Consider the following 13,164-nt stretch of genomic DNA (forward strand, 5'->3'; position numbering starts at 1 on the left):
ATTCTAGTTGCAGTTTTAACTTGTTGAATAAAATTATGAGTTAAAAGAAGGTTTTTAAAATCATGAGAATTTTTTTTATTCGACATCATATCAATATTAAAGTCTCCCCCTATTATAATGTTTTTATGTTTTTCTTTTTTTAATTTATTGAGCAAAAGGTTAAAAGTTTCAAAAAAGGTATCCGTTTCACGTTCATTCCAATACACGCACAAAATTAGCAAATTACTTGGGAATATTTCAATTCCGCAGCATTCAATTATAAATTCAACAGATAGGTCAGCTATATCTTTTCTTTCTTTGCATTCGATGCTATCTTTGACCAATATACCGACGCCTCCTCTAGTATATTTCTCTCTACAGTAGTTTGCCGCCATTGTGTATCCTTCTATCTGCAATGTATTTAACTTTTCCTTATTTAGGAAAGTTTCTGACATACATATAATATCTAGAGGTGATTCGTCTAGCAACTGCTGAAGGAGGTGGGTTTTGTTATTTAAGCTTTGTATGTTTTGGTACAGTATTTTTAGTTTATTCTCGAAATAAATGCACGGATTCTTCACTGGTGTCATCTTGTGTAACAGGAGGTTCCTTGAGGTTGTTCATGGTTAGATCTTTGCATTTTTCTTTATTTTTTAGTTGTTTCCTCCTTCCCAGCATGGTTTGTACTTTTAATGTCTTATAGTTATTTGTTTTTTCCTTATAGTCAATACGTAGTATCTCTTGTAGTATGTTTTGACAGACATGTTTGAAGTTGTTTCGTGGTAGCCCTAGGTATGAGTATCGCAGGTTCACATAATTGACATTTGGTAGTTGACTGCTGAATTCTTGGAACATCTCATCAATCTTTTGCTGGTTCATTTGTTTATTTACATAAGGCTCACATATAATGATATTGGTGTTTGTTAGCTGGCTCAAATTGTAGAATAAATATGAACTAAACTTCATCAGATTTACATCATTCTTCCCTGTCAGTATTATTACATAGTCTGTCTTTTGGTAGTTGGCGCACTCATGTTGTATTTTTTCCAGTACCTTGTCCGTTGTGGCTCCTGGTTTGAGGTCACTGTATATTTTATATTTGTTACCAAGAAGGTTGGATAGGCTTCTACAGAGGCCTCGTCCCTGTTCATCCCCAAATATATGTATCTTGTGAACCTGTGTTTGTACATCATTACGTTTTTGTGGATTTTCGGTTTCCTTTTGGGCATCCAAGCCTACATTTTCAAAGCTCTGTGCCAGTTTTCTTGGATCTTCCTTATTTTCGGTTGTAGATTCTAAGTTACTAATATTATTTTCGGGTAGAGTGAAGTCTAGCCTAGTTCTATTAAAACTTCTTCTATTTTTTTGACTCGAAAATCTTTTTGTGTCCGACTTGCATAAGTCTGTTAGTGCCCTTAATTTATTTTGATATTCAGATAATTGTTTTTTCAGGCTAAGGTTTTCTATATTCAAATTATCTATTTCTTTTTCTGCTATTTTCAGTTTATTTTCGAGTTGTATACATTTATTTTTTATTTCCGGTGATCCCTCAGTTAGTTCACCTATTGTTAGGTCCGGATAGCTTCTATGTAGTTTACTGCATGTTGTAGTTAATGACTCTTCATCCGATAACGAGTCAAATGAATTCGCAGTTGGAATGTTGATTTTATATTTTGCTCGCTGGGTAACATTGTTGTTGCAAGGGGTTTCGAAATATGTATTCGACTTTGTGTTGAGTAACTCATAACATTTCATGCATTTCCAGGACTTTTTATTTTCATTATTCATTAGGAAGAATCGCTTTTCTGTGACTTCAGTGCATTCTAGATGATACTCATAGTTGCACTCAATACATTTGAGGTATTGTCGATTTATTATGTTGTCGAGGCATTTTTTACACGTTAGCGCCATCTTCGGTAATATTTTGCAGTTTGAAATTTAGTAATAGATGGTGTGTCAACAGAGGTAAGCTATTCCTCACTAGATGTCGTTGAATTTCGCTAGCTTTATGTTCCAAGTAGTAAGTTACACTGTGGCACCGCTATAAAAAGTCGGCTACTTCACAATAGATGGCGTGATAATACACAGTACAGCTCCCCGTAATTGACAGCGTTGCACTAGGAGTCAGCCCCTTCTCGCTAGATGTCGTTGTGAGTATCGACTTATATCAGCCGAATGTTGCACGTAGCAAGTGGTATAGCCATTCAATTAAAGGTGGCGCCACTATAAAAAGTCGGCTACTCCTCAATAGATGGCGTTGTTTAAAATTTTATTCGCGATATGAGTGGGTAAGTTGGTAAAGTTCAAAGTTCACACAGTATTTAGATATGAGAAAGATTTCTAATTTTAAGTTTATGCACTGTACACTATTATTCTATAGTAGGTTTATAGTTTTCAATGTCACTTTAAATGTTTTGCACTTATTTTTTTAAGTTTTCAATGTTTACAATAGTTTTTATAGTTGAGTGTCACAGTTTTATTGTTTAGTTTTTTTTCACTAATTACTAATTATAAATTTACACAAACACTGTCAGTCACTAATTGTCACTTATTCATACTTTTTAAAAGGTTTTTGGGAGAAAATTTTTACTATTTACTATTTTTTATACGATACATTCTTAACAAATTAGAAAACGAAAAGGAACAGTAGTTAATAACATAGACAATCGATATTGTTTTACACGTTATCACGATTTTGAGTACAAGTTTTGTAATTCCAATTATCGTAACGCACACTTGTACCTAATCTACTTTGCCAGTCTTTTGCTTTCATTTATTGTTAGTCAAACATAACTACCCTATTATAACTTCAAAATATGATTTACTAAAAAAAAATCAAAATCCTTTGGTAAAGTTCCATACAACTTGATGTGGTACAATTTAGCCGACTAGGTGATAGTGCTTTTAAAAAATCGGTAAAAAATATAGCTTATAAATACCGAAAAATGTTTCAAATAATTGTAATCCACACTAATTTACGCTTCTAAATAATATATTAGAAACACCCTGTGATTAAATTTAACAAAATTACAATCTAAACATGTACTGTCAAAAGTTACTTGAAAACAATGAAAAAATACTTTTCAAAATAAAACACACGTGTTTGTTGTCACGGCTAAAACCACATGGCCGATATTAATTGATTTTAGTTGTGTATCGCTGAGTGTTGCAATTACAGACATTCAATAAATACTTTACGAAATATGAGGGTGGTACAATTTACCCGGCGGTACAATATACCGAACTCTCCCCTATATTATCATCGAGCATTCAAGGAATTTGTGGAATTACACATCACAGCCAAACCAATAATCACGACATATAATTATGTACATCGAGAGACAAGCATAGAAGAAGACAGAGTAGAAGCAAATTATACACCTCTGTGCCTATATTGATATGAGCTAAATAAATAGTTGTTTAATTTAATTTCTAATAACTTTTGGGGATGTGTTTCAAGAACAAAAACAAATATAATGTAGGTACCTAATGTAACAGCAGCAGCAGCCGGACTCTAGGATCTAAGAAAAGCTCTAAAAGATATTGCAAAGACTAACTTTCTCTTTGTTCACAACAAAACAAAGTCAATATTGCAGAAATAGCACCGCGTTAATATTAACAGCGCTGGCGGCCAGATTCCTTCATTACTTCCTGAGTCCCGAGGGAAGGCTATAAATAATATAACAGTCCTTTATTTGATGGTGCTCATATTCTCTGTGTGCTGCAGTTGTAAACTATCTTGATATGAAAGCACAATCTAACTTTTCTAGAGAGGAATAAGACTTCTCCGCCAAGTAAGTTGATTGCAATCATGCTACGGTTACATAAGTTACTAGTATAAAAGATTTGCCGCAGTTCTTTATCAGTTCCAAGTTTCAATTGAACTAATTCAATTAGTCATGCTACATACAAATTTCTATTAGTTATGCTTCAAGTCCTTGATCATAGAATTTATGAGCCAGTTTGGTGTCAAGGGGCTGTTTTTATCAATGTCACTCATAACACCATATTCATATTTGTTTTACAGCAATAGGAATGCGTGGATCCAAAACGTACAACGTTACTTATTTAGAAAGTTACTTATTTAAAGTAGAGCCGTAGACAACACAATATAAAGGACTAATTCAATTACATTAATTTAATCGGTTTCATAAAAACCCACTTTTCGGAATTATAAACTTCTACCATCGTAGAGCTGTCTGGTTTTTATAAGTTTATCTACTTTAAACCCTATAGTCTCTAGTGCCGTGTGTGTTTACGCTTTGAAATTGCAATATTTAGTATATGTAGTAGTGCCGTATATGTTTATGTTTCGCGCTTTAAAATTGCAATATTTTTACTATCGCCCACCAAAGGAAGCGGAAATAATCGCGGAAGCGCGACCGGTGTTTACGAAGCTATTCCAGCGCAATATCGGCCTCAACCACGATCTGTTTGTGTGCTTGCCCGCTCAATTGGAAATCTGTGTCTTTGAAATGTGGTCTGATTGAAATTTGGCGACGAAATTGTCTGCAATGATGTTGCAATGTCTATACATACAGACCGTGCAGTTTATCTCTAGACGGGAGAAAATTACTTTCATTTCAAACCTCATTGTAGTGTGCTTAGCATGAGTTTACGTTAGGTGTGCTCCCTAGCGAATGCGTAACAAATTACATTAAATGTATGACAGATTGTACAGCGCCCCTACCGGCTACTTTCAAGAACTAAAATCATTATAGATTTTTTGACGCACTCGCTAGCGAGCACACCTAACGTAAACTCATGGTAAGCACACATGTTTCTCATACTGAGGGTAAGTGAATGTGTTCTATCTTACTTTATAAATTTACTGAAATGTTGGCGCTAGTCTTCAAATCGAGTACATTTTTTGAGACACTTTTGCTTAGTAAATACCAGATCTCTACATACTCTAGGTCCTAGTTTTGAAAATCATACTTAACATTTAGATTGCTTCTTCGAAGAATGTAAATGGACTGTGAATTAAATGAATTATCAAATGGAAAAGACAATCTTAATATAAGTAGGTCTAGATTGAAACTTCTTTTGCTGGAAAAATGGTTTTCGGTTTGTGATTTTAATTGAAATAAAGTACCCTGCTTGTTTTAAAGAACTATTAAATTAATATTTAGTTAGGATTATTCCCTGGAATTGTTAGTTATTAAAGTTCCCAGACAAAAAACAGTCCGTCCTTATCCTTATTTTAATTTAGGTAGTCTGTTTTTATTAAGGCTCCTTGAACTTTGCCATACTCCACACCCCAACTCATTATAAGTTGGGGCGAAAATAAACTCAAAATGTTTATCTGAAGTATAAGGCTACGTAATTTATTATGCCGTATAAGTATTAAGTTTTCAGGCTGATAATTCTCAAAATAAAATGCTTATAGATAGGAACAAAAGCCTAAGAAAATGCCATCTCTATATTGTATATGATCATTGGTGACTTTGGCTAAAGAAACCCGGTACTTTCTTCTGATAAATATTTGATTATTGGAAAGAAAACAAAATCACTTGAGATCAACCAAATCCCATAGCAAAGGAATCCTTGGTTTCCATGATGACTGAAGACTTTTTAGCACGAACTTTATCATTAATCACTTATAAAAAAACAGATATTTATTCCTACTTTAAATAAATCCAGGATACCGAATAAAGAGCGTACTGTTTGTTAATTTGATAACAAAACTAAAGTCAAATGATTGCAAATAGATTTTACATCATAATGACGGTTGTTTGAACAGCTGGAAATGTGTCCATTTGTAGCAGAAGAGGCAGCCGCCTTGAAGTTTTCGGACGTTATGGGTGAATAGTTTTTAGTGACAATGTTGAATTATTTAAAACTATGTGATTATAAACAATGGCACAAATGAGTGAACTTAGATTTTCATTTTCGAATCAGGTATGTAGTACTCGTATTTTCCATAATACACAAAAGTTATTTGAAAGTAAAGTAGATATTTATTTCTGATTCGTAGGTATTTGTCGTGATTGGAATCCTGAGCACATTGTTAAGCAATGGCCTGGGTATTGGCTTTCTACCCATTATTGTATCGGACGAAATAAATGGATCAAATCACAAACTCCTTGATGAACAATCTCTAAGTTACTTAGGTAAGTTTAACTACCCAATATAAAACCCTAATCACGCAATCAAAAACCGAAAACAGGAACTTTATAAAAGTTAGCGCCACCTCAAAAGAACATGAATAAAAGATCCGTGAAAAATGTTCACTTTCGCGAAAAACAAGGAATAATTAAAAACGAGATAAGAAACGCCCGTTGTCGCTGTAAGTGATATTAATTTTGCTTTCAGAGGCTGCTGGAGAGCTGGCTTTTATCGCATCAATCCTGATTATTCCTCTCACGATGCAAAAAAAGGGAAGAAAAGTGGCAAATATTGTGACGATAATGCCAGCCTTTCTGGGCTGGGTCTTGAGCTTCAACGCGGGGAAATTCTTCAGCCTTGTCATCATCAATGCTTTACATAACATATCGCTGGGCGGAGCCGTCTCCATCAGCAGTACATTAATGTCAGAATTTTGCAGCTTCAAATACACAGGGCTATTTTTCATGATAGAAATAGCGATGATAACTCTCGGTATATTACTGTGTCACATCTGTAATGTGGGTATTTCGCCGAAACAGTAAATTTTCTGTGTCCAGGCAGGCGAACACATGTTTTTTTATATCTATATGTATAAAACTATTTTTATGGGAAAGATCATCAAAAGTTTTATTTGTTTTTGCTATTACAACAGCAGAAACTACAAATCATACCGTTGAAAAACTTAATCAAAAGTCGTTTTTCTAATTTCCTTGTTATGTCCATTACTGTTGTTTGCCAAAATGAAGGCACATTATAACAAATTGAAGCGTAATTTCATTCTAATAGCACTCTCTTTATATTTGAGGAATGTTTGGCTATCGGAAAATAAAAACTTTAAATGTGAAAAACTTAAAGGAAGGAAATAAAGTGAAGTTAAGTTCTTGTCCGAGTCAAAAGTATAATTTCCCTGGGTCTTCTTTTCGACCATTGTAGTAACGAAACGAAAGAACTTAGAATGTAATGCACTGCACCGTTACACTAGGCCATTTTGTCCCACGAGGCCATCGAGGCAGGACAGTACTTCGTTGATCAGTTTCGCGACAAATCGCATAATTAGGCCCCTCCTTGGGTTTTTGTTTACTAAAAAGTCAATTTCTTTGGACGGTTTTTCGCAGCTAAACATGGATTAATTTTATTGTTTATTTACACAGATGTAGTGTCTGTAGGGGTAAACCTATGATTTAAATAGTAAATGCATAGGGTAAATAGGTTTTTGTCTGTGGTGTCTTTTAGGCATAAATCTAATTTCTTTGGCCCTAATTTCCTTGTTTTCCGTGGCATAAAATGGCCTAGGAAATTATAAAAGACCATTTTTAATTTGGCGTAAAGTCAAATTTTGAGTATTTCTTTAAAGGAATAAGTTTAAAATTTACATTTTAAGAAATGGGTATCAGAATAGATATAGAACAACTTGTTTTTAACTCTTAACTCAATCTACTGCATTTATCTTCCTTAGTTGTGTAAAAAGGTCGTAATGATACAATATTCATTGGTATGTTTGCTTGAGAAGGTACACAAAAATGGGTCGAACAAAAAAAAAGCAAACCACAGAAGAAAACTTAGAGAAAAAAATATTTATAATAATTTCCTTGGCTACCAAAAATTCATGACCTTATAACTTTTCACAATGATTTATCATTATAACTTGCGAGACGCTTCTAGCTGCGCTTATCCGTGTAACGGCCAAAACCCGTTCCTTTTGTTTCGCTTCACTGTAGCTCGATCGCTCGTATTGACAGTGCCGTGTGTCGTCTTGTTTAATGATACCAAACTACCCATCCACACTAACTTAGTTTAGCACGCTCGCGTATTTGTAAAACGTTTATTTTCGTTATTACGTTCTAAGTTCTCATGTAAGTGAAGTAATTCTTATGAGAATAAAGTTTCTTTACCCGTAACTACAACAGTCCCGACAGTGATAGGGTTAGCAGACGTGTTCCACTTCTGTCGCGACTGCAAAGTATGCAAGTACTCAGACTTCCATCGTTTCCAAAACGATTAAACCAATCTATCTAACAAAGAGTGTCGCGAAAGTAGATGTAATCTATCTTCATCAATATTTCTAGCGGGCAAATACTTAAGCGGCGTCAAAGTAAGAAAATGCGCGGGAGTCAAAGCTAAAGGCTCAGATGGGTCGCTAGAGAGCGTCCTACACANAAAAGAATATTTCGTACCAAGGAAATTAGGCAAAATTGACCATTTTTGGCGAAATACCCATGTATATTCTTGTTGTACTACAATTTCGTTATTCGGAATAGCATCTTCAGCAGTTGGTTTAATTGTGACGCAATTTTGGCTCGAAACTCCTTATTTACTAACAAACAAAGGCCAGCTGATCTCAAGAAAAGAAAATCACAAGCTAAGAAATCAAAATGAAAACGTTTTCGACGAATTGGGCAATCTATTTTCGAAACGGAGAATACAGCAGTTGATACATTCGAAGCCGATAAGTATTAAGTTGCGAAAAAAGATAACTGAATATTTGAAATCATTATTGAAAGCAGATTCCCTTAAGCCGGTCTCAATCGTGCTACTGATATCTAGTTTGGTTAGCTTTGGAAGAGAAGACGGGATTACAAATTATTCCCTGAAAAACATTTTCAAGACGAATGGAAAGTATATTGGCACGATTATACTGGACGTTTTGACGTTAATTTGTTCTTTGACTGCTTGCGGACTGCTCCAAATAGTTAAAAGGCAAAGTTTGTTTTTGTTTTCGGGTGCGTTTTCCGTCGTTACTTTGGGTTTGATATCTCTGATTTTGTTTTTGCAAACAGTGGAGTGGATTTCCAGAGACTGCTTCTGGTTGTTTGGCTTAGTGACAGGCCTTGTTATGTTTCTGTCATTGGGCACAACTGTTATACCTTTTTCGGTCTTGGGAGATATGTTTCCGTTTTCTTACAAAGGTATAGGTAGTTCTTTGACGTGTACGTATTTGTGGGCGTTAGGTAATAGTGTTTTAAGATCTGTGCCCTTATTTTGTAACATCCTAGGATTTTACGGAATAATATTGATAACTATTACAATTTTAGTTTTAGTTTTATTTGTTGTAAGTAAATTGGTCACTGAATCTGATCTTAGAATACAGTCGGATTCAGATCAACTTGTAAAATTGCGTAAAGATGAACTTTATTGTATATCAAGAAAAGAAACACTCAAATCTCAACAAAGTGATACAATTCAAGTATTTATTGAAGTATAAATATTGTTATTAATAGTCCCGATTAATAACTTAAGTCTGTCTTTAGTGATAAGTGTTTAAATGATCTGAATAAAATAATGTTTATGTGACAAAAACTGATTATTTATTATATCAAAACAAGCTATAAACTTTGTTTATAATATTTGCTGTAAAAGTTTGGTTTTATTATTTTTAATATTTAAAATATTTGCTTTAAGAAAAATATTATACTATCCATATTAAAACTTGACATTATTGGATAATTATGCTGTCTTAATCTATACAAGTTTTAGACATTATCTGGCAGTTGCTTCATTATTTTTTATAATTTGATCAAAATAATTTATAATGATTCCTCGTTATGTTACCTAAATATGTGGAACTATTTCAGGAACCGGTGAGCAAACCTAAGTGTTAGTTTAATCCTTTAATTGCATTACATTCAGAGACCTCATCTAATATCCATTAATTGTTTCCCAGGCTGCCAACGGAGTTCTATTCAAAGCCAACATAGCGTTAGCTCAGGGAGCAATTAAGCCGATGGACGCCATCGGATCGTAGCTAAAACTCTGTTACGTAATTCTTAGTTTAATTGGTTGCTTCAAATAAACCTCAATCTATTTTGAAAACGTGACATCAAATTCAAAATATTTATTAGCACGTAAGCATTTTTCACGTGTTTGTGCCCAACACGTTCCAAATATTAGCTGAGCCTACCACCACTTCAGGACAACATACCGGCTGCAAAACTAAGTAAAGTTACGTTCACCAGCGCCTCTTTTTGATTTGATTTGATTTGAACAATGCATTTATCTTAAGAGCCCAAGAACAGCAATGTTTTTTGCTGGTTCTTCAGGCCCAAGCTTTTCAGAAAGACCTAGACTTCTACGCTGTAAATATGAGAGTATTTTTAAGTACAGTGTGATGGGTTTGGCCAAAATAAACTAGATTTATTTAGTATTATCAGAGATTTATTTCGGTAATTAAAACACAGGTTACACAGCGCAACAACCATCGAGAGCGGAAGAGACAAACAGGAAGTTGAATTGTCACTAACAAACGTCACTGTCAAACACTTTTGCGTTTAGTTTGTGTTTACAATCTAACACTGGCCCTTAAACACAAATTAAAAACATTAAACAATGTTAACTTAGGCTTACATGTACCTACTACTTATCACAAACATTGTATCAACAAATCAAGTTGCTTTACAAAAGAAAAAAAAAGGAACAACAAAATTAAATGCAATTTCAGTTATGCAAAAAAACACATTATNCCGTCATCCACAGGAGCTCCAATATCACTGAGCTGCTGGGCCATGTCGCATATTTTGTTCAAGTAGCTCTCCATACCTGCACACTCCTGCAGCTTGGTGCCGAAGAGCACCCACAGCAGGCCAAGTCTGCGACATAAGTGACATAACCCTCGGTCCTCATACGCCTTTTGTAGGTTGCTCCACGCTTCGTGCGCCGTGGCAGCCGTTCTAATGTGTGAGAAGACTGCCGGGTGCACTGACAACGCAATACGCGCAAGTGCCTTCTGCACGTACCTCTCATGTGCTGCATCGTGGCTCCCATTTTCCACGTATTCCCAAAGATCTTCGTGTATCAGCACCATCCTCATTGTGAACTTCCAGGAATGGTAATTTTCGATGCCTTTCAACTTCTCCACAACGAGGGACGAGGCGCCGGTACCGTTTGCCATGTTGCCGGCATTGAAGTAATATTACTACGTAGTACATTATAACTCAATGGTTGCCGGCCGGGTGTGGAACGAATGGTTGTTTGATATTTTGTCAAGAATTGCAAATTTCGACAAAATATTATTACTTTCGCGCATCTGGGCCCATAACCTGATGGGTTTGGCCAAAATAAACTAGATATATTAAGTATTATCAGAGATTTATTTCGGTAATTAAAACACAGGTTACACAGCGCAACAACCATCGAGAGCGGAAGAGACAAACAGGAAGTTGAATTGTCACTAACAAACGTCACTGTCAAACACTTTTGCGTTTAGTTTGTGTTTACAATCTAACAGGATCCACGCGTACGAAGTCGCGGGCGGCCGCTAGTAATAAATAAATATCCTTAGACATTTTACACTGCGCTTCTAGTCCCAAACTAAGCAAAGCTTGTACATAATACTAAGTATTAAACATACATACTTAAATACTTTTTTTTTTGTAAATACATACTTACTATACATAGAAAACACCCAGTCCAATACAAACAAATATGTTCATGCACACAAATGTTTGTACTGTGCGGGAATCGAACCCGCTCCCTCCGGAATAGTAGTCCGTTTCGAACCACTACACCAAACGGCCGATAATACAAACCTATCATTTAAAGTCTCGCATAATGTATTAATAATGCACGTTGAACTTTCTTCTCTCACTCTCTCTCATTTTAAATGAATTTATGATTACACTAATAATTGTTATTTAATTTAAAAATCTACCTAATCAATTTAATNCAGGAGTGCTGAAATACAAGTTAGAACTCTTATCTTATTAACTAGCCGGTTTATCATTGTTATTAAATTAATAGCTTGCAACTACTTATTAGTTACTTTTCTTTGTTGATACAATATACTTCTACTACTACACTGTTACAAATTGGCATCCCAACGCGGGCCTTGTTTATCTATAGTCTATGTATGTTTATTTTATTTTTCTATCCTCTTTTAAAGTCATTTTAGTAGGCATTTATTTTATTTATTTTAGTCCCGAATAGTTTTACAACTACCCACATTATATTTCACCGCGAAGATTGATCTTTATAATATTTTGCCCCGACGTAGTCGACGTAACAAAGCAGTTATGTCGAACGTTAGTTTTACGGACGACCAATTCCGCGACCTTATTGGAGTATTAGCGAGCAGGAACTTCGCTCCACTCTCACCGTCTAAGCCTGGTAGTTTCGCGCTTTGCACAGCCCACTTTGATGGAACTCGCGATGCAGCATTAGTTGAAGCGTTCCTATCAACTATCACGACGTTCAAAAAGATAGAATTTGTCAGTGATAGTAACGCCATTGAAGGGCTAACACTCCTGCTGACCGGAGAAGCTTCCATATGGTGGCTGGGTGTCAAGGACGACATTACCTCATGGTCTGAGGCCATAACACTACTTCGTACCACATTCGCGCCCAAGAGACCAGCATATAAGATATATGAAGAAATTGTATGTATCAAGCAGTCGCAACCAAGGGGCACAGAACTTTTCGTTGCCAAGAAGCGCGCACTTATGGCCGAATTGCCGAAGCCTGCACTTACTGTAAGTCAATGTTTGGATCTTCTGTACGCTTCATTGCACGTGGACATCAGGGACAAGATACCCCGAGACAGCGTCAGCAGTTTCGACGAGTTTCTTAGGAAGGCTCGCCAAATTGAAGAAGTACTGATCGAACAAAAGAATACCGTTCCTTCCACTTCATCAGGCAAAAGAATACGGTGCACATTCTGCCGTGTTTTCGGGCACAGTGAAGAAAACTGCAGGAAGAAGGAAACGTATACCGAGAAAACACAGGACTCCGCCAGTGCTGCTGTCCCATATAAATCCATAACGCCTACATAAATTACTTGCTACGGTTGCGGTGAGCCCGGCGTTATAAGAAGCAAATGCAAGAAATGTAATGGTGGCAATGGCACAAAGATAGGTTCAGTGGAAGTGGGTTTCTACGCATTAAGTCCCAGCCTCTCTTACATATCCCGACTACGACCAACCGTAGAGATTCGGATTGGTGATGTCAAGGGACGAGCCCACATTGATTCTGGGGCTAAACTAAGTGTGGCCTCCCAGTCTTTGTACCAAGTACTTCAACAGCAAGGTATGAAATTTATTACGGAAACAGCCACCATAACCTTGGCCGATGGTCTGAAACGAAGGCAAC

The 13,164-nt window shown here is 35.8% G+C and overlaps 2 protein-coding genes across 2 annotated transcripts; both read left to right on the forward strand.

Annotated features, from left to right (window-relative positions):
* The first annotated feature begins 5,755 nt into the window (after nt 1-5,755).
* On the forward strand, nt 5,756-6,641 carry LOC114351468 (uncharacterized). Its single transcript, XM_028302708.1, has 3 exons — nt 5,756-5,880; nt 5,957-6,092; nt 6,295-6,641. The coding sequence occupies exons 1-3, from the start codon at nt 5,839-5,841 to the stop codon at nt 6,627-6,629; spliced, it is 513 nt and encodes a 170-aa protein (XP_028158509.1). The 5' UTR covers nt 5,756-5,838; the 3' UTR covers nt 6,630-6,641.
* A 5,451-nt stretch (nt 6,642-12,092) lies between these two features.
* On the forward strand, nt 12,093-12,848 carry LOC114351463 (activity-regulated cytoskeleton associated protein 2-like). The gene has a single exon (XM_028302702.1). It carries the CDS (start codon nt 12,093-12,095, stop codon nt 12,846-12,848), a length of 756 nt encoding a protein of 251 aa, XP_028158503.1.
* The last annotated feature ends 316 nt before the right edge of the window (nt 12,849-13,164 follow it).

The sequence above is a fragment of the Ostrinia furnacalis genome, unplaced genomic scaffold (genome assembly GCF_004193835.3).
Source record: "Ostrinia furnacalis isolate ACB-3 unplaced genomic scaffold, ASM419383v2 OfSCF1145, whole genome shotgun sequence".
Taxonomy (NCBI): domain Eukaryota; kingdom Metazoa; phylum Arthropoda; class Insecta; order Lepidoptera; family Crambidae; genus Ostrinia; species Ostrinia furnacalis.